The 24,234-nt window shown below is 52.8% G+C and overlaps 2 protein-coding genes across 2 annotated transcripts in view; one reads left to right on the plus strand and one right to left on the minus strand.

Annotated features, from left to right (window-relative positions):
* The window catches only part of LOC308230245 (olfactory receptor 14A16-like), a gene marked incomplete at both ends in the record, with an annotated part of 146,020 nt that extends 128,754 nt beyond the window's left edge, over positions 1 to 17,266 (plus strand). Inside the window, one exon of the mRNA XM_080634859.1 lies at positions 16,569 to 17,266. Coding sequence (XP_080490985.1) covers positions 16,569 to 17,266 — 698 coding nt within the window. The remainder of the gene's footprint in view (positions 1 to 16,568) is intronic.
* On the minus strand, positions 7,296 to 8,273 carry LOC308230171 (olfactory receptor 14A16-like; the record flags this gene model as incomplete). Its single annotated transcript, XM_080634727.1, has 1 exon — positions 7,296 to 8,273. The coding sequence occupies one exon, from the start codon at positions 8,271 to 8,273 to the stop codon at positions 7,296 to 7,298; it is 978 nt and encodes a 325-aa protein (XP_080490853.1).
* Positions 17,267 to 24,234: the final 6,968 nt, after the last annotated feature.

Raw genomic sequence — 24,234 nt, forward strand, 5'->3', positions numbered from 1 at the left:
TGCTTAAAAGATAAGCAGGCTTCGGTTTTGCTGGCTCAAGCGATTTCACATTCATTGTTATCTGTCCTTTACATTGAGTTATAAGTCTTAATAGACAATATCCTATTCTATAGTTTCCCACATAAGTCTTAATAAACAATATCCTATTCTATAGTTCTCACAAAAATAACTTTTATCCGTTGCCCTTTGCAATCTTCCTGCACTCGGAATCCTAAAATGTGCTGTGCAATCTGCAAGACTTGACAAATCCCAAAGGTTTTCATGAGCCCCATGGTGTATTTGGGCTGAGTCCATGAACCTCAGGTGCTGAGAGGAGACTGAGGAAACCTTTCAAGAAGTCCAAGTCAGAAACAAAGCCCCAAGTCCCTTCAGCATTAATGGACCCCACTGAGGGCTGTTACTGACAAAGCTTCCCCAGGGACTCGTTAAAGCAAGTAACTGCAGGCTGTGACTCCTGGGAGACAGAGGCAAAATGCAGGTGTCGGATGATGAGAAAACCCTTGGTTTGTTTGATGAAGCAGAAAGGCCAAGCCCTGACCACAGCCCTTGGAGAAGAAGAGCCTGAAATCCTGAGAATGAAAGTTCTCCTCATAGGCCTTGATGAAAGAGGCAACTGCCATAGCCCAGGGCACAGAGACCTTTTGTTCTTTCGGGCCTTTCAGCATTGCCAGAATCCTCACTCATCTCTGCTGCAGGCTGTCCTTCACTGGCCCATGCCTGCACCTCTTTCCCTTCAGGCTCTTGACACCCATCTTGCTTTCCCACCTGGCTCTCTCCTGGCATTTCTGTACCTTCAGTCACATCTCTGCACCCATCGCTGTCTGCTCCTTGAAACACAAAGCCATGGGCTGAGCCAGACTCCCTCCGGGGGACCTCTTGCACCACAACTCTACCTTTGGAGAGACATTTCTCTTACCTACCTGTAATGTGTAGAGTTTGTTCATCAAAAAGTTTTAAAGGAAGATATTGTTTGTTACATTTTGGGAAGCTCTCTGTGACTGTCACTTTGTGTAGAAACATGTTTTCTTTTGTTTTGTAGCTGTTGTATTTCTGCATTATGACTTCTGTATTGGGAGGGAGAAGTCCGTTGTGTTACTGCAGGGGATTGTGAGAGGGAAAAAGGGGGGGGTTGAGTAGTTTGAGGTAGTGTCTTGTTACAGCATATGGGGGATGGAGGTTGCTATGACAACTGAGCTGGGGGCGGGAGCTCCTTGAAACTTCCAGGAGACTTCTCGAAACTTCTGGGAGCTTCCCGAGGCTTCTGGAAACATCTCGAAGTTTCTCGATGGTGAGACCCCAGCGGTGGGGAGAACCAGTGGAAAGGAGCCACGTCAGGATGTCCGGGTGGGGGGGGACCACAGGATTGGCTGAAGTCCCGAGCCAAAAAGGTATAAGGGACAGCCTCCAAAAGGACCCGGTGTGCGTTTTGAGGGGGGCGGAGTGGAGCCTCCCGGCACACCCAGCACTGTTTTTTATCTGCTATCGCTTCCTCAAATTAATAAATTTATATTTTAAAACGAGATTGGCTCACTCGTCAATAACATGCCTTTTAGTCTGTTCCTTCCAAGCTGCACTTTGCAGAGGTTTCCTTCTCTTCCTGCTAGCAAGAAAATCTCCATCATCTCTGAAGCCACATTTCAAGTAGTTGTAGGCTGCTACTATAGTGTCAATTCAGCAGGTGGAGTGAATATTCCTCAGCAAGGCCATCTACAGGAGGCTTCTAGAGGAATGGGTGATGCCATCAGGATAGAGAACTAAGCACCATGGGAGAGCAGTGGGAAAAGCCAATGGTCTGGATTGAGAACTTCCTGGCAAAAGCCAGAAGTAAAGGTGGTGTCCTTGGGTGCAAGGTACCCCATGTTCAGGGGACAGGGCACCTCATTTGGGAGAGTTTCCTGCCTGTAGCACCCTCTCTGCTGTGCACACCCCACTCTCTGCCCACACTCACAAGTGTCTCACAGAAGCTTTGCGCTTCCCCTGCAGCAGTGACCCCTCACTGCAGGAGGTTCCTGCATTCTCCAGGCTCAGGGATGGATCCTGCATTCCAGGCAAGTTTGGGTAGTGCAGGAGAGGCAGACAGGAAGGTCGGCTCATGGGGCATGAGGAGCAGTGTTCAGGCACCCCCAGCAGTGGGCATTCCCCATGTGCCACGCTGAGGCATGTTCCCATGAGGGAAACTTCTCAGACAGCCTCTGGTTTGTCCAGGGTCTGCAGCCACACTCCAGGAACACCTCCTCCTCCACCACCTACAGACATCAACTGCTCTCCATTGCTGGGCTCCATCCTGCCTGTAAGGATTGGTTAAAGGCCTGAACCATCACCTTGCTTCTTGCTGACTTCCCTCCACCCTCCCTCACCTCCCTGCACACTGCTCATTGCCACCAGTAACTCACTGAAGAGTTAAGAAGCTCTCAAGGCTTTCCTCAGGGGGTGACCATGTTTCTCCATTCACCATTGATGGATCCATTGAGTGCCAGGTGTGAGGTTCCTGCAGAGGCAGAGCTGCCCCTGGGCAGAGCCCTGCTGCCGGGAGGGGTGTGCAGGGCAGAGCTGAGCACACAGCCCATGGGATGGGCTCTGGGAGCACTGAGAGGGAGCAGAGCTGGGCCCAGAGCAGCAGCTCCTGGCAGGGACAGCTCCAGGCAGCAGAGACATGGGCAGGGAGTAGGGGGGAAAGTGCAGCCCAGGCCTGGGGAGGGTGCGTTCAGGCAGCTCTCTTGGTGTCTGGCACTGGAGGTGGCTGCTGGCCATGCTCTGCTGGGCACAGTCCTTTGCTTCTCCCCATGAGACCTCCGTGATCTGTCCCTTTAAACCGTGCTGCCCTGCTCTCAGCACGGGACAGGTTTTTGTGTGGGTTCTTAAGATCAATTTGTGTGTGAAGGGATCTTACAGGCAGTGGGAGTTTCAGCACAGGGCAGATGGGAAAGGTCTGATGGACACTGCAGCTCTCCTGCCTCTGCACTCATCTGCAAAAAGCTGAGAACTTCTCCCTATTTCAATACTCTTCAGGTTTTCAGTCATACAGAGAATGTTTTATAACACCCCCTCAAAAAAAACCCTCACAAACCTCAGCAGTGTTAAGCCAGTAAATAAATAACACAGTCAAAGAGTCTAAGGCCATGCTGAGCCTCTCTTGCGCAGACCAGACTCATCGGAGTCATGAGTACATGTAGAGGACTTTACAATCACGCTGGATTCCATCTGACGTCCCTTGTGAACGTTAGAGCTGGACAAAGCACTGTTTCACACATAACATGACTCCCAACCAACATGAACACTGCCAGGAATGGGGCAGCCACGGATCCTCTGGGCACCCTGTGCCAGTGTCGCACCACTCTCAAATAGAAAAAAATTCCTCCAAATGTCCAATCTAAATCTCCCTTTTTTCAGCTTAAATCCATTCCCCCTCGTCCTGTCACTGCACACCCTTCTAAAAAGCCCCTCTCCAGATTTCTCGTAGGCCCTGTTTAGCTATGGGCAGATGCTGAGATGTCTCCCTGGAACCTTCTCTTCTCCAGGATGAACACCTCCATCTCTCTCAGCCTGCCTTCATCGGAGACGTGCTCCAGCCCTTAGAGCACAGCAGTTAATGGCTGGACTCGATGTTCTCAAGGGTCTTTTCAAATGAAATGATTCTGGGATTTCATCTGACATCCCTTGTGAACGTCAGAGCTGGGCAAAGCACAGCTTCAGAGCAAACCTGACTCCCATCCAACCTGGCCTTGAACATGGCTAGCAGTGGGGCAGCCACAGCTTCTCTGGGCACCCCCTGTGAGCACCTCAGCACCCTCACAGAGAAGAACTTCCTCCTAATGTCCAGTCTAAATCTGCCTTTTTTTCAGCTGAAGCCATTCCCCCTTGTCTTGTCACTGCACACACTTGTAGAAAGCCCCTCTCCAGATTTCTTGTAGGCCCTGTCTAAGTTTGGGCAGATTGCTAGGATGTCTCCCTGCAGCCTTCTCTTTGCCAGGCTCAGCACCCTCAGCTCTCTCAGCTGTCATCATCAGAGACATGCTCCAGCCCTCAGAGCAACTTCAGGGCCCTTCATAAACCCATCTTTGTAGGATCATAAGAGAACAGTGTTTGGAAGGGACCCCAGAAGGTCTCAAGTCCAACCGCTCAGGAACAGGGTCAGCGCTAGTGGTTCAAGGCTTGATTCAGTCTGAGCTGGAAATCCCCAAGGCCAGAGCCTGCACAGCCTCTCTGGGTGACCTGATGCAGCACTTGCCTGAGCCTAGGGGAACAAGGTTTCCTTATGTCCTGGCTCAACCTCTCCTCTGTCACTATCCCCCATTGCCTTTTGCCCTCCCACCAGGCACCATTGTCAGGAGCCTGGCTCTGTATTCTCCATGTCCTCCTTGCTGGTACAGGCAGTCAGTCCCCAACAGCCTTCCCTTCCCAAGATCTCAGGTCCCCATCAGCCTTCCCTTCTCCAGGCTGGACAAGCCCAGCTCCCCCAGCCTCTCCCCACAGGCACCGTGCTCCAGTCCCCACCTGTCCTGAGGGCCAATTGCTAAACCCACTGCTGCTTGCCAATACCGTTCCTGAACTGAGGATCTGAAACCTGGATGGAGCATTCCAGAGCATCCCTTCCTTTGTTCTCCTGCCGTGCTCCTGGTCATACAGCCCGCCATGCTGCTGTCCTCCCTTGCTGCCAGGGCACACGCTGCCTCCTGTCCAGCTCCTGCCCACCCAGACCTTTCCCATGGGCTGCTCCCAGCCCGGCAGCCCCAGCCTGTGCCATTGCAGGGGAGTCCCCTGCAGGGACCCCTGTGTCCCCTGCTCTCCTGCCCAGGACACCCTGAGAGCTCTGCAGCCCCCCCATGCCATCTCATCTCCCCACACCAGCACAACCGCCCTGGCCCTTGGGCTCTTCAAGAGCTCTTCCTGCTCCAGGCACAGAGCAGCCATCCCAGAGCTGCAGCAGCCAGAAAGCTGATTTCGTTCCACAGTATCACAGTATCACAGTATCACAGTATGTTAGAGATTGGAAGGGACCTCAAAAGATCATCTAGTCCAATCCCCCTGCCAGAGCAGGAACACCTAGATAAGATTACACAGGAATGTGTCCAGGCGGGTTTTGAATGTCTCCAGAGAAGGAGACTCCACAACCTCCCTGGGCAGCCTGTTCCAGTGTTCTGTCACCCTCACTGAGAAGAAGTTTCTTCTCAAGTTTAAGTGGAACCTCTTGTGTTCCAGTTTATACCCATTACCCCTTGTCTTATCATAGTTTGCCATTGAGAAGAGCCTGGCTCCATCCTCATGACACTCCCCCTTTATATATTTATATACACTAATAAGGTCCCCCCGCAGTCTCCTCTTCTCCAAACTATAGAGACCCAGCTCCCTCAGCCTTTCCTCATAAGGGAGATGCTCCACTCCCTTAATCACCTTTGTCGCCCTGCGCTGGACTCTCTCCAGCAGGTCCCTGTCCTTCTTGAACTGAGGGGCCCAGAACTGGACACAATATTCCAGATGCGGTCTCACCAGGGCAGAGTAGAGGGGAAGGAGGACCTCTCTCGACCTACTGACCACCCCCCTTCTAATACACCCCAGGATGCCATTGGCCTTCTTGGCCACAAGGGCACAGTGTTGGCTCATGGTCATCCTGCTGTCCACTAGGACCCCCAGGTCCCTCTCCCCTACACTGCTCTCTAACAGGTCGTTCCCCAACCTATACTGGAACCTGGGGTTGTTCCTGCCCAGATGCAGGACTCTACACTTTCCCTTGTTATATTTCATCAAGTTTCTCCCTGCCCAACTCTCCAGCCTGTCCAGGTCTCGCTGGATGGCAGCACAGCCTTCTGGTGAGTCAGCCACTCCTCCCAGCTTAGTGTCATCAGCAAACTTGCTGACAGTACACTCAATTCCCTCATCTAAATCATTGATGAATATATTAAATAATACTGGTCCCAGTACTGACCCTTGAGGCACTCCACTAGATACAGGCCTCCAACTGGACTCCGCCCCATAGACTACAACTCTCTGGCTTCTGTCCTTCAGCCAGTTCGCGGTCCACCTCACTACCTGATCATCCAGGCCACACTTCCTCAATTTAGCTATGAGGATGCTGTGGGAGACTGTGTCAAATGCTTTGCTGAAGTCAAGGTAGACCACATCCACCGCTCTGCCATCATCCATCCACAATGTTATTTCCTCATAAAAGGCTATGAGGTTGGTCAAGCATGACTTCCCCTTGGTAAAGCCATGTTGACTGCCCCTCATAACCCTCTTATCCTTGACATGCCTTAAGATGGCATCAAGGATAAGGTGTTCCATCACTTTCCCAGGGATGGAGGTGAGGCTGACCGGTCTATAGTTACCCGGGTCCTCCTTCTTGCCTTTTTTGAAGACTGGAGTGACATTTGCTTTCCTCCAGTCCTCAGGCACCTCTCCCGTTTCCCAAGACTTGGTGAAGATGATGGAGAGTGGTCTAGCAATGACTTCCGCCAGTTCCCTCAGCACCCGCGGGTGCATCCCATCTGGACCCATGGATTTATGGATGTCCAGATTGCTCAACTGGTCCCTAACCCATTCCTCATGGACTAAGGCAAACCGCTCCAGTGACCTGACTTCATCTGAGGTCTCAGGAGTACAGGGTTCTTCAGGACTGCCTCCGGCAGAGTAGACTGAGACAAAGAAGGCATTCAATAACTCTGCCATCTCTGTATCTTCTGTCACCAGGGCACCCATCCCATTCACCAGTGGGCCAACCTTGCCTCTGGTGTTAGTTTTATCAGCTATGTATTTGAAAAAGCTCTTTCTGTTGTCCTTGACCCCTCTGGCCAGATTTAATTCTAAGGAGGCCTTAGCCATCCTAGCTGCCTTCCTACATCCTCTAGCAGCAGCCTTATATTCCTCCCGAGTGGCCAGCCCCTCCTTCCATGACCTATAAACTCTGCTCTTCCACTTGAGCATACCCAGCAGTTCCTTATTCAGCGACGCAGGTCTCCTGGCCCTCTTCCTTGACTTCCTACGTGTCGGGATGCTCAGCTCTTGAGCTTGAAATAAGCAGTTCTTGAATGCCAACCAACTATCTTGGGCCCCTTTACCTTCAAGCAGCCTTGCCCCTTCATTCCTGCCATGTGAGCACATATCACAGAGAAGACGTTGCTGCAGGATCATTTATTTCCCCTAAATACAATGAAAGAACCCCACTGACACAAAGTCTGTGGGTCACACAACATGGGTGGCTAGTTAAGCTGGAGATGAAAACTGACATTTCTATGAAGACAACATAACTACAAATTGAAACAGGAAACCAAATGTAAAGAAAGAAACTCAGACGTGGCCTATCATGACCTACACTGGCAGCCCTTTCCAGGGTAAAGCAAGCAGTACATGGCTGCTGAAACACATCCAGTCACCAGCTTCCTCACAGCATCCTTGAGCTCCTGGTTCCTCAGGCTGTAGATGAGGGGATTCACTGCTGGAGGCACCACCGAGTACAGCACTGACACCACCAGATCCAGGGATGGGGAGGAGATGGAGAGGGGCTTCAAATAGGCAAAGGTAGCAGTGCTGACAAAGAGGGAGAGCACGGCCAGGTGAGGGAGGCACATGGAAAAGGCTTTGTGGCGTCCCTGCTCAGAGGGGATCCTCAGCACAGCCCTGAAGATCTGCACACAGGACCCCACAATGAACACAAAACAGCCAATAGCAATCAGGGCACTAAGCACAAGAAGCCCAGCTCCCCTGAGGTAGGAATGTGAGCAGGAGAGCTTGAGGATCTGGGGGATTTCACAGAAGAACTGCTCCACAGCATTGCCTCGGCAGAGGGGCAGTGAAAATGTATTGGCTGTGTGCAGCAGAGCAGTGAGAAACCCAGCGCCCCAGGCAGCTGCTGCCATGTGGACACAAGCTCTGCTGCCCAGGAGGCTCCCGTAGTGCAGGGGCTTGCAGATGGCCACGTAGCGGTCGTAGGACATGAGAGTGAGGAGATAAAACTCTGCTGACATGAAAAAGAGAAAGAAAAAGATCTGTGCAGCACAACCTGTGTAGGAGATGGCCCTGGTGTCCCACAGGGAATTGGCCATGGATTTGGGGACAGTGGTGGAGATGCAGCCCAGGTCCAGCAGGGAGAGGTTGAGGAGGAAGAAGTACATGGGGGTGTGGAGGTGCTGGTCGCAGGCTGTGCTGGTGATGATGAGGCCGTTGCTCAGGAGTGCAGCCAGGAAGATGCCCAGGAAGAGCCAGAAGTGCCAGAGCTGCAGCTCCCGCCTGTCTGAGAATGGCAGGAGGAGGAAGTGGGTGATGGAGCTGCCGTTGGACATCTGCTGCCTCTGGGCATGGGGCACTGTCACAGGAGGAAAAGGCAGTGACAGGTTAGGACAGGAGGGATGTCAGATACAGGAGTTCAATTTACACACTCATGACTGAACACTTTTGGTCTGCATAGGAGAGGCTGAGCGTGACTTGGTCATGATTTTCTCTAAGGCTGGTTGGTTTGTTTGTTTTTCCAGTGTCAAATCTGACAAGTGACTCTATTAGGGATAAAATTCCTAAGTTCTTGAAGGCAACTCTGAAGAGTATTGGCGTGTGACAGACAAAAGTTCTCGACTGTCTGTGGGTTTGTGCCTACTCAAGGTTATTGCAGAGTCCATCAGTTTCGTTCTCAGCTGCCCTACACTTTCTAGAGGGACAGTCAGCTCCTTGCCCAGCAGAGCATGGCCAGCAGCCACCTCCAGTGCCAGACACCAAGAGAGCTGCCTGAACGCACCCTCCCCAGGCCTGGGCTGCACTTTCCCCCCACTCCCTGCCCATGTCTCTGCTGCCTGGAGCTGTCCCTGCCAGGAGCTGCTGCTCTGGGCCCAGCTCTGCTCCCTCTCAGTGCTCCCAGAGCCCATCCCATGGGCTGTGTGCTCAGCTCTGCCCTGCACACCCCTCCCAGCAGCAGGGCTCTGCCCAGGGGCAGCTCTGCCTCTGCAGGGGCTCAGGACCAGCTCACACAAGTCCTGACAAGACTCTCGGTGCCTTCTCCAAAGCAGAGAAGGAAATTCCCAGCTCCCACTGCCCAACCTGCCCACCAAGAGGGAAAAACATCAAAGCTCAGGATCCTTCCCTATCAGGTAAACGCTGCCTTCAGAAGGACTCTGCAAACGTGCTCAGAGTGATGTGGAGCTCTGAGCAGCCCTGACCCACACAGCACCCTCTCCAGTGCACAAGAACACTTTTCCTTCCCTGCCAGGGGTTGTTCCTTCCCCAACAGCTTCTCCACTATCAACGTGGGGAGCTCCTGGGCAGCTCCCGGGCAGGCTGAGTGCTGACCCTGGCAGGCAGCAGAGTCCCTGCCCCTGCACACAGCCCCTGGGCTGCAGGCACCCTGCTCGCAAGGACAGCGCTGGGCACCCCTGGCTGCACACCCACATTCACAGCCTGCAGCCAGCCCCGGGACAAGGGACCTGCCTTGTCCTGTCTCTCGCATGGTGCAGAGAGAAGCCCTGCTCTGCAGCACATCCTCCTCCTTATCTACACAGAGAAACCAAGAGAGTCCTCCTGACAGATCCCATGGACTGTGCGAGGCAGCAGCTTGAGCAGATCCCTCCAGGAACTGCGGCTGCATTGCCCTGCACCCAGAGCCTTACCATGCACAGGGCTGGGAAGGTTTCTCCTGCAGGGAGCTCTCAGCATCCTCCACTGCCAAGTGCCTTTAAGCTCTCTGAGGCTCACAGGTCTCCCCTGGGTGCCTGCAGCCAGTGCCCCAGCCCTGCTCCTGGGCAGAGCTGTCTCTCTGCAGCGCTGCCCGCTTGCCAGCATCTCTCTGCGTCCCAGGAGCCCGGCCCAGCTCATCAGGAGAGGCCCAGCCCAAGGTGGCTCTGCCTCTGCCCTGCTGGGCTCCCTCCAGGGCTCCCCCCAGGTCTCCCTGGGGCTCCAGGCTTCCTGCAGTGTTGTTTCTCTGCTGAGAGATGCAGTTTGGTGTAAACAAAATTTCTCAGAATTACAGAATCATTTAGATTCAGAAAGACCCTTAGGATCAACTCTAGCTATCAACCAAAAACTGTCAAGTCCACCTCTGATCCATGTCAACAAGTGCCACATCTCCATGTCTTTTAAAGGCCTCCAGGAATGGTGACACAACCACTTCTGTGGGCAGCCTGTTTCTTGTCCCATCGTTAGGACAGCCAGGCAAGGACAGGCTGGAATCTCCTTTACCCTTGCTGATGGAGCGGATTCACCCTGGTTAGTTGAGGCATCTCCTCCTAACTGGAAGGGGACTCAGCTCCCTCCCATGAACACCACAAACCCACAGGATTTTCTCCTGCCTATGGTCAGGTCTTCCTTGAAAAGGCACCTACATGAGGGAGCTTTGTCTCAGCATTAACATTGACTGGGGCCAGGAGTGACCTGTCTGGGTGCAAATCTCTGGTGACAGTTGGCATTACAGGGCTGGTCAAAGTTATGTGCAAGTTACAGAGACAGGCCAAAGATACGTGCAGGCTGATATAGAGACAAGACAATATCATTGGGAATATTCTTGTAAGCGCTCAGAGGCATCAGGCATCAGTTGCTATCAGTGATGCCAGGTCTGTCCTTTCTGCCACCCTTTAGCTGCAGGCATTGAGTGAACACAAAGTACATCACTGCAGGGTCTTTACTCACTGTGTGCTTGGCTACATCTGGCTTTCAGAGACAGCATCCTTTATGCACAGCGATGGGTCATAGCAAATCTCAGACAAGCTCAAACAGGAATTTAAGAGCACCAGGATGAGATGCTCCTACTTTGGGAAGAGTTAAAGAAGAAACAAGATAACACAGGACCACCACTAAATAAAGAGTACATGCAGGTAGATCTCAGACAACCTATCTCCTCTTTGCCTCAGTTACCACCAGCAAGATCTCTCAGGACTTTGTGCTTTGAGAAAGGACCCTGGATGGGAAAGGGAAACAACCAGCACTGGATCAAGTCAGGGGTTAGGGTCTTTGCAGACTACACCCTTACCAGTTCATGAGACCAAAGGGGCAGCATCCAAGGTGCTGAGAGAATGTTTTTCACCAGGACCTGCTGGTCTGTTGCTGTCCCAGGAGAAAATGCACTGGACTCTGTGAGGCATCATTTAAAATGCTGTTCCCTAGATCTAGCTCTGTAAGGAGAGAATTGTACAGGTAGTCTCATGTCCCTTTGATGGCTGGAACCCCAAGAGATGTAGCATGGAGACAAGAAGGATGAGGAGGGTGGATGCCCCCTGCATGAAGGGGAAACTTGGATTTCTGGAGGTCCTCTGTGTGACAGGGAACAGGTTGGGTTGGCTTTTGTGACTGAGGATCAGAGGAGTTGGTGAGAGGGACATTGTGCTCACAGTTACAAACTACTTGCTCAGGGAGGGGAAACAGAAAAGGTCTTTTGTCAGCACCTGAGGAAGCCTCCAGGCTAATGAGCAGGTACCTTTCAGGTAATTGCCCTGGCAGTCCCTGGCCATGCAAAGCAACAGGGTGCAACAGTGTGGAGGGTCTTGGCACAACCGGTTAACACAGGTGCAGGGCGGGCCAACAAGGGTGATGCTCCCCTGGAAAAGCTGCTCAGGATGTGATCATCAGTGCCAGCCTTGGCTGTCATGAGCATGCAATAGTGGGGACTCAGATGCTAAAGGGCATGAGGAAGGCCAGCAGCAGAGAACAGACTCTGGACTGACTTGGGGACAATTCCAGGAGTTTCCGTGGGAAGCGGCTCTGATGGTGAAGGAGCATGAGCAAGTCTGATAACGATCCCTGAGGCTGGAACACCTGCAGGGCTTCCAAGGTCCTCCATGGCTTTTGCCACCTTTCTGAATGGCGGTCAGGCTCCTGAGGGCTTTAGCACAGTTGCAGAGCACCAGCGCATTCTGGAATGCCCGGTGTTATTCCACAGCCTTGCCAGAGCCTGCTGAGGCCTCTGCCTCCATCTAGAATGCTTGGGGAGATTCTGCAGGGTTGGTGCAGACTGCCAGGGCCTGGCCATGTTCTGCAATGTTGGGTGTCCTTCCAAGCGTGCTGGTGGAAGCACTTCCATGGGCATTGGTGGAACCCTCCAGTTTCCCAGCAGGGCCTTTGCCGCCTTCCAGCAGCCCCGATGTGCTGCCGCGGTGCCGTGGTTTAAGTCCAGTCAGTAATTCAGAACCACGTAGTCGCTCGCTCACTCCTCCCCCTTCCTCCCCCCCCCTCCCAGAGGGATGGGAAGGAGAATCGAAAAGATGTAACTCCCACAGGTTGAGATAAGAACAGTCCAGTAACTAAGGAATAACACAAACCACCGCCGCTACCACCAGTAATAATAATAGAATCATAGAATCGTACAGTCATAGAATAGTTAGGGTTGGAAAGGATCATCTAGTTCCAACCACCCTGCCATGGGCAGGGACACCTCACACTAAACCATGTCACCCAAGGCCTTGTCCAACCTGGCCTTCAACACTGCCAAGGATGGAGCACTCACAACCTCCCTGGGCGACCCATTCCAGTGCCTCACCACCCTCACAGTAAAGAACTTCTTCCTTAGATCCAATCTAAATTTCTCTGTTTAAGTTTTAACCCATTCCCCTTATCCTATCACTACAGTCCCTAATGAAAAGTCCATCCCCAGCATCCTTGTAGGCCCCCTTCAGATACTGGAAGGCTGCTGTGAGGTTTCCACACAGCCTTCTCTTCTCCAGGCTGAACAGCCCCAACTTTCTCAGCCTATCTTCATACGGGAGGTGCTCCAGTCCCCGATCATCCTTGTGGCCTCCTCCGGACTTGTTCCAACAGTTCCATGTCATTTTGATGTTGAGGACACCAGAACTGCGCACAATGCTCCAAGTGAGGTCTCACGAGAGCAGAGCAGAGGGGCAGGATCACCTCCTTCGACCTGTTGGTCACACGCTTTTTGATGCAGCCCAGGATATGCTTGGCTTTCTGGGCTGCGAGCTCAAGCTGAAGCCGGCTCATGTTCATTTTCTCATCGACCAACACCCCCAAGTCTTTCTCCACAGGGCTGCTCTGAATCTCTGCTCTGCCCAACCTGTAGCTGTGCCTGGGATTGCTCCGACCCAGGTGTAGGACCTTGCACTTGGCATGGTTAAACTTCACAAGGTTGGCATCAGCCCACCTCACAAGCGTGGCAAGGTCCCTCTCGATGGCATCCCTTCCCTCCAGCGTATCAACTGAACCACACAGCTTGGTGTCATTGGCAAACTTGCTGAGGGCGCACTCAATCCCACTGTTCATGTCATCAACAAAGATGTTGAACAAGACCGGTCCCAACACCGATCCCTGAGGGACACCACTCGTTACCGGTCTCCAGCCAGACATCGAGCCATTGAAGGCATCTCTTTGCTTGCGGCCATCCAGCCAGTTCTTTATCCACCGAGTGGTCCACCCATCAAATTGATGTCTCTCCAATTTAGAGACAAGGATGTCGTGTGGGACAGTGTCAAACGCTTTGCACAAGTCCAGGTAGATGACATCAACTGCTCTGCCCCTGTCCGCCAGTTTTGTAGCCCCACCATAGAAGGCAACCAAATTGGTCAGGCAGGATGTCCCCTTAGTGAAGCCATGCTGGCTGTCACCAACCACCTCCTTGTTTTTCATGTGCCTTAGCATGCCTTCCAGGAGAATCTGCTCCTAGATTTTGCCAGGCACGGAAGTGAGACTGACTGGTCTGTAATTCCCCGGCTCATCCATTTTCGCCTTCTTGAAAATGGGGGTTATATTTCCCTTTTTCCAGTTGTTGGGAACTTCACCTGACTGCCATGTTCTTTCAAATATGATGGCCAGTGTCTTAGCAACTTCATTTGCCAGCTCCTTCAGGACGCGCAGATGGATGTCAGGTCCCATGGACTTGTGTACGTTTAGGTTTTTAAGATGGTCTTGAACCAGATTCTCTCCTACAGTGGGCCTAGGGTCTTTATTCTCACAGTCCCTGCGTCCACCTTCCAAGACTTGGGTGGTGGGGTCAGAGCCTTTGCCAGTGAAGACCGAGGCAAAGAAGTCATTAAGAACCTCAGCCTTCCCCTAATCCATGGTAGCCAGTTCTCCCGATATCTTCTGGAGGGGACCTACATTGTCCTTAGTCTGTCTTTTATTTGCTACGTACATATAGAATCTGTTCCTGGGCTTAATGTTCTTAAGGGTCTTTTCCAATCTAAACGGTTCCATGATTCTACAAAATCTTATTGTTCAGACCAAACTCTGTCTCTCATCAGAGAAATGACACTGCAGGCAGGCAGTGTGTCTGCCAGCTGAGGGAGGGAACATCAGGGCTTGCTTCAGGCTGTTTCCCATGGGGTTCCCCTGGAGCACCAGGGAGCCCTGGAGGGTGCCCAGCAGGGCAGAGGCAGAGCCACCTTGGGCTGGGCCTCTCCTGATGAGCTGGGCCGGGCTCCTGGGACGCAGAGAGATGCTGGCAAGCGGGCAGCGCTGCAGAGAGACAGCTCTGCCCAGGAGCAGGGCTGGGGCACTGGCTGCAGGCACCCAGGGGAGACCTGTGAGCCTCAGAGAGCTTAAAGGCACTTGGCAGTGGAGGATGCTGAGAGCTCCCTGCAGGAGAAACCTTCCCAGCCCTGTGCATGGTAAGGCTCTGGGTGCAGGGCAATGCAGCCGCAGTTCCTGGAGGGATCTGCTCAAGCTGCTGCCTCGCACAGTCCATGGGATCTGTCAGGAGGTCTCTCTTGGTTTCTCTGTGTAGATAAGGAGGAGGATGTGCTGCAGAGCAGGGCTTCCCTCTGCACCATGCGAGGGACAGGACAAGGCAGGTCCCTTGTCCCGGGGCTGGCTGCAGGCTGTGAATGTGGGTGTGCAGCCATGGATGCCCAGCGCTGTCACAGTATCACAGTATGTTAGAGATTGGAAGGGACCTCAAAAGATCATCTAGTCCAATCCCCCTGCCGGAGCAGGAACACCTAGATACGGTTACATAGGAATGTGTCCAGGCGGGTTTTGAATGTCTCTAGAGAAGGAGACTCCACAACCTCCCTGGGCAGCCTGTTCCAGTGTTCCATCACCCTCACTGAGAAGAAGTTTCTTCTCAAGTTTAAGTGGAACCTCTTGTGTTCCAGTTTGTACCCATTACCCCTTGTCCTATCATTGTTTGCCACTGAGAAGAGCCTGGCTCCATCCTCGTGACACTCCCCCTTCATATATTTATATACACTAATAAGGTCACCCCTCAGTCTCCTCTTCTCCAAACTATAGAGACCCAGCTCCCTCAGCCTTTCCTCATAAGGGAGATGCTCCACTCCCTTAATCATCTTAGTTGCCCTACGCTGGACTCTCTCCAGCAGGTCCCTGTCCAGATGCAGGACTCTACACTTTCCCTTGTTATATTTCATCAAGTTATTCCCTGCCCAACTCTCCAGCCTGTCCAGGTCCTGCTGGATGGCAGCACAGCCTTCTGGCGTGTCAGCCACTCCTCCCAGCTTAGTGTCATCAGCAAACTTGCTGACAGTACACTCAATTCCCTCATCTAAATCATTGATGAATATATTAAATAATACTGGTCCCAATACTGACCCTTGAGGCACTCCACTAGATACAGGCCTCCAACTGGACTCCGCCCCATAGACTACAACTCTCTGGCTTCTGTCCTTCAGCCAGTTCGCGGTCCACCTCACTACCTGATCATCCAGGCCACACTTCCTCAATTTAGCTATGAGGATGCTGTGGGAGACTGTGTCAAATGCTTTGCTGAAGTCAAGGTAGACCACATCCACCGCTCTGCCATCATCCATCCACCGTGTTATTTCCTCATAAAAGGCTATGAGGTTGGTCAAGCATGACTTCCCCTTGGTAAAGCCATGTTGACTGCCCCTCATAACCCTCTTATCCTTGACATGCCTTAAGATGGCATCAAGGATAAGGTGTTCCATCACTTTCCCAGGGATGGAAGTGAGGCTGACCGGTCTATAGTTACCCAGGTCCTCCTTCTTGCCTTTTTTGAAGACTGGAGTGACATTTGCTTTCCTCCAGTCCTCAGGCACCTCTCCCGTTTCCCAAGACTTGGTAAAGATGATGGAGAGTGGCCTAGCAATGACTTCCCCACAGACAGCTGAGCCCTTTTGTCTGTCCCATGCTCAGACTCTTCACAGTTGCCTTCAAAAACTTAATTAGGAATTTTATCCCTAATAGAGTCAGTCTTCAGATGAGACACTGGGAAAGCAAACAAAAAAACCAACCTCAGAGACAATCATGACGAAGTCACACTGAGCCTCTCCTATGCAGACCGAAAGCGTCGAGAGTCATGAGTGTGTAAATTGAGCTTCTGTATCTGACATCCCTCCTGTCCTAACCTGTCACTGTCTTTTTCTCCTGTGACAGTGCCCCATGCCCAGAGGCAGCAGATGTCCAACGGCAGCTCCATCACCCACTTCCTCCTCCTGCCATTCTCAGACAGGCAGGAGCTGCAGCTCTGGCACTTCTGGCTCTTCCTGGGCATCTTCCTGGCTGCACTCCTGAGCAACGGCCTCATCATCACCAGCACAGCCTGCGACCAGCACCTCCACACCCCCATGTACTTCTTCCTCCTCAACCTCTCCCTGCTGGACCTGGGCTGCATCTCCACCACTGTCCCCAAATCCATGGCCAATTCCCTGTGGACACCAGGGCCATCTCCTACACAGGTTGTGCTGCACAGATCTTTTTCTTTCTCTTTTTCATGTCAGCAGAGTTTTATCTCCTCACTCTCATGTCCTACGACCGCTACGTGGCCATCTGCAAGCCCCTGCACTACGGGAGTCTCCTGGGCAGCAGAGCTTGTGTCCACATGGCAGCAGCTGCCTGGGGCGCTGGGTTTCTCACTGCTCTGCTGCACACAGCCAATACATTTTCACTGCCCCTCTGCCGAGGCAATGCTGTGGAGCAGTTCTTCTGTGAAATCCCCCAGATCCTCAAGCTCTCCTGCTCACATTCCTACCTCAGGGGAGCTGGGCTTCTTGTGCTTAGTGCCCTGATTGCTATTGGCTGTTTTGTGTTCATTGTGGGGTCCTATGTGCAGATCTTCAGGGCTGTGCTGAAGATCCCCTCTGAGCAGGGACGCCACAAAGCCTTTTCCATGTGCCTCCCTCACCTGGCCGTGCTCTCCCTCTTTGTCAGCACTGCTACCTTTGCCTATTTGAAGCCCCTCTCCATCTCCTCCCCATCCCTGGATCTGGTGGTGTCAGTGCTGTACTCGGTGGTGCCTCCAGCAGTGAATCCCCTCATCTACAGCCTGAGGAACCAGGAGCTCAAGGATGCTGTGAGGAAGCTGGTGACTGGATGTGTTTCAGCAGCCATGTACTGCTTGCTTTACCCTGGAAAGGGCTGCCACTGCAGGTCATGATAGGCCACGTCTGAGTTTCTTTCTTTACATTTGGTTTCCTGTTTCAATTTGTAGTTATGTTGTCTTCATAGAAATGTCAGTTTTCATCTCCAGCTTAACTAGCCACCCATGTTGTGTGACCCACAGACTTTGTGTCAGTGGGGTTCTTTCATTGTATTTAGGGGAAATAAATGATCCTGCAGCAACTTCTCCTCTGTGATATGTGCTCACATGGCAGGAATAAAGGGGAATGAAATCAGCTTTCTGGCTGCTGCAGCTCTGGGATGGCTGCTCTGTGCCTGGAGCAGGAAGAGCTCTTGAAGAGCCCAAGGGCCGGGGCTGTTGTGCTGGTGTGGGGAGATGGGATGGCATGGGGGGGCTGCAGAGCTCTCAGGGTGTCCTGGGCAGGAGAGCAGGGGACACAGGGGTCCCTGCAGGGGACTCCCCTGCAATGGCACAGGCTGGGGCTGCCGGGCTGGGAGCAGCCCATGGGAAAGGTCTGGGTGGGCAGGAGCTGGACAGGAGGCAGCGTGTGCCCTGGCAGCAAGGGAGGACAGCAGCATGGCGGGCTGTATGACCAGGAGCACGGCAGGAGAACAAGGGAAGGGATGCTCTGGAATACTCCATCCAGGTTTCAGATCCCCAGTTCAGGAACGCTATTGGCAAGCAGCAGTGGGTTTAGCAATTGGCCCTCAGGACAGGTGGGGACTGGAGCACGGTGCCTGTGGGGAGAGGCTGGGGGAGCTGGGCTTGTCCAGCCTGGAGAAGGGAAGGCTGATGGGGACCTGAGATCTTGGGAAGGGAAGGCTGTTGGGGACTGACTGCCTGTACCAGCAAGGAGGACATGGAGAATACAGAGCCAGGCTCCTGACAATGGTGCCTGGTGGGAGGGCAAAAGGCAATGGGGGATAGTGACAGAGGAGAGGTTGAGCCAGGACATAAGGAAACCTTGTTCCCCTAGGCTCAGGCAAGTGCTGCATCAGGTCACCCAGAGAGGCTGTGCAGGCTCTGGCCTTGGGGATTTCCAGCTCAGACTGAATCAAGCCTTGAACCACTAGCGCTGACCCTGTTCCTGAGCGGTTGGACTTGAGACCTTCTGGGGTCCCTTCCAAACACTGTTCTCTTATGATCCTACAAAGATGGGTTTATGAAGGGCCCTGAAGTTGCTCTGAGGGCTGGAGCATGTCTCTGATGATGACAGCTGAGAGAGCTGAGGGTGCTGAGCCTGGCAAAGAGAAGGCTGCAGGGAGACATCCTAGCAATCTGCCCAAACTTAGACAGGGCCTACAAGAAATCTGGAGAGGGGCTTTCTACAAGTGTGTGCAGTGACAAGACAAGGGGGAATGGCTTCAGCTGAAAAAAAGGCAGATTTAGACTGGACATTAGGAGGAAGTTCTTCTCTGTGAGGGTGCTGAGGTGCTCACAGGGGGTGCCCAGAGAAGATGTGGCTGCCCCATCCTTGGCCGTGTTCAAGGCCAGGTTGGATGGCAGTCAGGTTTGCTCTGAAGCTGTGCTTTGCCCAGCTCTGACGTTCACAAGGGATGTCAGATGAAATCCCAGAATCATTTCATTTGAAAAGACCCTTGAGAACATCGAGTCCAGCCATTAACTGCTGTGCTCTAAGGGCTGGAGCACGTCTCCGATGAAGGCAGGCTGAGAGAGATGGGGGTGTTCATCCTGGAGAAGAGAAGGTTCCAGGGAGACATCTTAGCATCTGCCCATAGCTAAGCAGGGCCTACGAGAAATCTGGAGAGGGGCTTTTTAGAAGGGTGTGCAGTGACAGGACGAGGGGGAATGGATTTAAGCTGAAAAAAGGAAAATATATCTTGGGCATTTGGAGGATTTTTTTCTATTTGAGGGTGGTGCGACACTGGCACAGGGTGCCCAGAGGATCCGTGGCTGCCCCATTCCTGGCAGTGTTCATGTTGGTTGGGAGTCATGTTATGTGTGAAACAGTGCTTTGTCCAGCTCTAATGTTCACAAGGGACGTCAGATGAAATCCAACGTGATTGTAAAGTTCTCTACATGTACTCATGACTCCGATGAGTATGGTCTGCACAAGAGAGGCTCAGCATGGCCTTAGACTCTTTGACTGTGTTATTTATTTACTGGCATAACACTGCTGAGGTTTGTGAGGGTTTTTTTTGAGGGGGTGTTATAAAACATTCTCTGTATGACTGAAAACCTGAAGAGTATTGAAATAGGGAGAAGTTCTCAGCTTTTTGCAGATGAGTGCAGAGGCAGGAGAGCTGCAGTGTCCATCAGACCTTTCCCATCTGCCCTGTGCTGAAACTCCCACTGCCTGTAAGATCCCTTCACACACAAATTGATCTTAAGAACCCACACAAAAACCTGTCCCGTGCTGAGAGCAGGGCAGCACGGTTTAAAGGGACAGATCACGGAGGTCTCATGGGGAGGAGCAAAGGACTGTGCCCAGCAGAGCATGGCCAGCAGCCACCTCCAGTGCCAGGCACCAAGAGAGCTGCCTGAACGCACCCTCCCCAGGCCTGGGCTGCCCTTTCCCCCCACTCCCTGCCCATGTCTCTGCTGCCTGGAGCTGTCCCTGCCAGGAGCTGCTGCTCTGGGCCCAGCTCTGCTCCCTCTCAGTGCTCCCAGAGCCCATCCCATGGGCTGTGTGCTCAGCTCTGCCCTGCACACCCCTCCCGGCAGCAGGGCTCTGCCCAGGGGCAGCTCTGCCTCTGCAGGAACCTCACACCTGGCACTCAATGGATCCATCAATGGTGAATGGAGAAACATGGTCACCCCCTGAGGAAAGCCTTGAGAGCTTCTTAACTCTTCAGTGAGTTACTGGTGGCAATGAGCAGTGTGCAGGGAGGTGAGGGAGGGTGGAGGGAAGTCAGCAAGAAGCAAGGTGATGGTTCAGGGCTTTAACCAATCCTTACAAGCAGGATGGAGCCCAGCAATGGAGAGCAGTTGATGTCTGTAGGTGGAGGAGGAGTAGGTGTTCCTGGAGTGTGGCTGCAGACCCTGAACAAACCAGAGGCTGTCTGAGAAGTTTCCCTCATGGGAACATGCCTCAGCGTGGCACATGGGGAATGCCCACTGCTGGGGGTGCCTGAACACTGCTCCTCATGCCCCATGAGCCGACCTCCCTGTCTGCCTCTCCTGCACTACCCAAACTTGCCTGGAATGCAGGATCCATCCCTGAGCCTGGAGAATGCAGGAACCTCCTGCAGTGAGGGGTCACTGCTGCAGGGGAAGTGCAAAGCTTCTGTGAGACACTTGTGGGTGTGGGCAGAGAGAGAGGTGTGCGCAGCAGAGAGGGTGCTACAGGCAGGAAGCTCTCCCAAATGAGGTGCCCTGTCCCCTGAACATGGGGTACCTTGCACCCAAGGACACCACCTTTACTTCTGGCTTTTGCCAGGAAGTTCTCAATCCAGACCATTGGCTTTTCCCACTGCTCTCCCATGGTGCTTAGCTCTCTATCCTGATGGCATCACCCATTCCTCTAGAAGCCTTCTGTAGATGGCCTTGCTGAGGAATATTCACTCCACCTGCTGAATTGACACTATAGCAGCAGCCTACAACTACTTGAAATGTGGCTTCAGAGATGATGGAGTTTTCTTGCTAGCAGGAAGAGAAGGAAACCTCTACAAAGTGCATCTTGGAAGGTTCAGACTAAAAGGTAGGTAAGAGAAATGTCTCTCCAAAGGTGGAGTTGTGGTGCAAGAGGTCACCCAGAGGGAGTCTGGCTCAGCCCATGGCTTTGTGTTTCAAGGAGCAGACAGCGATGGGTGCAGAGATGTGACTGAAGGTACAGAAATGCCAGGAGAGAGCCAGGTGGGAAAGCAAGATGGGTGTCAAGAGCCTGAAGGGAAAGAGGTGCAGGCATGGGCCAGTGAAGGACAGCCTGCAGCAGAGATGAGTGAGGATTCTGGCAATGCTGAAAGGCCCAAAAGAACAAAAGGTCTCTGTGCCCTGGGCTATGGCAGTTGCCTCTTTTATCAAGGCCTATGAGGAGAACTTTCATTCTCAGGATTTCAGGCTCTACTTCTCCAAGGGCTGTGGTCAGGGCTTGGCCATTCTGCTTCATCAAACAAACCATGGGTTTTCTCACCATCAGACACCTGCATTTTGCCTTTGTCTCCCAGTAGTCACAGCCTCCAATTACTGTCTTTAACAAGTACCTGGGGAGGCTTTGTCAGTAAGAGCCCTCAGTGGGGCCCATTAATGCTGAAGGGACTTGAGGCTTTGTTTTGTCTCAGTACCTGAGGTTTATGGACTCCACGAAACAATGGGGCTCTTTAAAATCTTTGGGTTTTGTAAAGTCTTTCAGATTGCACAGCAAATTGGAGCTTTCCGAGTGCAAGAAGACTACAAAGAGCATCTGATAAAAGTTATTTGAAAGTGTTTCTTACTTTTCAGTTTAGAAATTCATGTGACTTCTGCAATGCCTGGCACAGGGATCACTAGGACCTGCCAGAGCCCTACTGCCTTCTGCAACGCCCGGCGCTGGCCTGGCCTTTACCAGAGCCCACCAGCACCCCTCCTGCCTTCCGCAATGCCCGGGGGGCTTGCGCGGGCCTTGCGGGAGCCAGGCAGGTCCCCTTGTGCTCAGCTCCCAGTGACAGCACCAGCAGCTGCACTGCCCAGGGGCTGCTCCTGCCCTGACACCTTCTCAGCACCTCTGACACCAGCAGCTCCTGCACACAGAAGGCTCCTGCTTCGCCCCCAGCACCTCTGCAGGCAGAGCTCAGCTCCAAGCACATGAAAAAGCCCCGTGCATCCTCCTCACCCATCCCCTGCTCCTACAGCTGGGATGGCACCAGCACATCTCCTGACAGCTTCTCCTCCCTTTAGAGCACGCACCCACAATGTGTTTCAAGGCAACACTAAAACAGGATTGCAAAGTCAAAGAACACGTACCTGGATGCGCAGGGCAGCCATGGGAGATGCAGCCTCCTGAGGGAGGGGTCTCCTCTGCACTGGTTCCTGCAGGGCTCTGGCTCCTTAAATAGCCCACGCTCAGCGTGGGGGCCCCGTCACAATGGGTGTCTCCACAGCGACCGCCACGGCTTTGTGATGGCGGCAGCATCGTGCCCATGGCACTGGGCACCCAGGAGTGCTCTGGGAGTAGCCGCGGTAGGTGCAGCCTCTGCCCAGGTGGCTCGGGGAGATCCGAGCACAGCATATTGATACAAGGGGGCTTGATATAAGAAACGCTAGCGCCTGGAAGGCTGTGGAATTTAGGGGCCCCACTGAACATGAATTGCCTTCTACATACCATTCTTCTGCCCATCCTCCTTATCAGTTGACCCATCCTCCTTACTATTCTTCTCCTTCTCCTCGACACATCTACATATCAGTTGGCCCATTCTACTATTCCTTCTCATTCTTCTCTACTTATCAGTTAATCCAAAGACAGACAGATATGGTTAGTTTCAGCAGCCCTTGCGAGAGCATCCCGACACGTAGGAAGTCAAGGAAGAGGGCCAGGAGACCTGCGTCGCTGAATAAGGAACTGCTGGGTATGCTCAAGTGGAAGAGCAGAGTTTATAGGTCATGGAAGGAGGGGCTGGCCACTCGGGAGGAATATAAGGCTGCTGCTAGAGGATGTAGGAAGGCAGCTAGGATGGCTAAGGCCTCCTTAGAATTAAATCTGGCCAGAGGGGTCAAGGACAACAGAAAGAGCTTTTTCAAATACATAGCTGATAAAACTAACACCAGAGGCAAGGTTGGCCCACTGGTGAATGGGATGGGTGCCCTGGTGACAGAAGATACAGAGATGGCAGAGTTATTGAATGCCTTCTTTGTCTCAGTCTACTCTGCCGGAGGCAGTCCTGAAGAACCCTGTACTCCTGAGACCTCAGATGAAGTCAGGTCACTGGAGCGGTTTGCCTTAGTCCATGAGGAATGGGTTAGGGACCAGTTGAGCAATCTGGACATCCATAAATCCATGGGTCCAGATGGGATGCACCCGCGGGTGCTGAGGGAACTGGCGGAAGTCATTGCTAGACCACTCTCCATCATCTTCACCAAGTCTTGGGAAACGGGAGAGGTGCCTGAGGACTGGAGGAAAGCAAATGTCACTCCAGTCTTCAAAAAGGGCAAGAAGGAGGACCCGGGTAACTATAGACCGGTCAGCCTCACCTCCATCCCTGGGAAAGTGATGGAACACCTTATCCTTGATGCCATCTTAAGGCATGTCAAGGATAAGAGGGTTATGAGGGGCAGTCAACATGGCTTTACCAAGGGGAAGTCATGCTTGACCAACCTCCTAGCCTTTTATGAGGAAATAACATTGTGGATGGATGATGGCAGAGCGGTGGATGTGGTCTACCTTGACTTCAGCAAAGCATTTGACACAGTCTCCCACAGCATCCTCATAGCTAAATTGAGGAAGTGTGGCCTGGATGATCAGGTAGTGAGATGGACTGCGAACTGGCTGAAGGACAGAAGCCAGAGAGTTGTAGTCTATGGGGCGGAGTCCAGTTGGAGGCCTGTATCTAGTGGAGTGCCTCAAGGGTCAGTATTGGGACCAGTATTATTTAATATATTCATCAATGATTTAGATGAGGGAATTGAGTGTACTGTCAGCAAGTTTGCTGATGACACTAAGCTGGGAGGAGTGGCTGACACGCCAGAAGGCTGTGCTGCCATCCAGCGAGACCTGGACAGGCTGGAGAGTTGGGCAGGGAGAAACTTGATGAAATATAACAAGGGAAAGTGTAGAGTCCTGCATCTGGGCAGGAACAACCCCAGGTTCCAGTATAGGTTGGGGAACGACCTGTTAGAGAGCAGTGTAGGGGAGAGGGACCTGGGGGTCCTAGTGGACAGCAGGATGACCATGAGCCAACACTGTGCCCTTGTGGCCAAGAAGGCCAATGGCATCCTGGGGTGTATTAGAAGGGGGGTGGTCAGTAGGTCGAGAGAGGTCCTCCTTCCCCTCTACTTGGCCCTGGTGAGACCGCATCTGGAATATTGTGTCCAGTTCTGGGCCCCTCAGTTCAAGAAGGACAGGGACCTGC

This window comes from Psittacula echo (genome assembly GCF_963264785.1).
Source record: "Psittacula echo genome assembly, chromosome: 26".
Classification (NCBI taxonomy): domain Eukaryota; kingdom Metazoa; phylum Chordata; class Aves; order Psittaciformes; family Psittacidae; genus Psittacula; species Psittacula echo.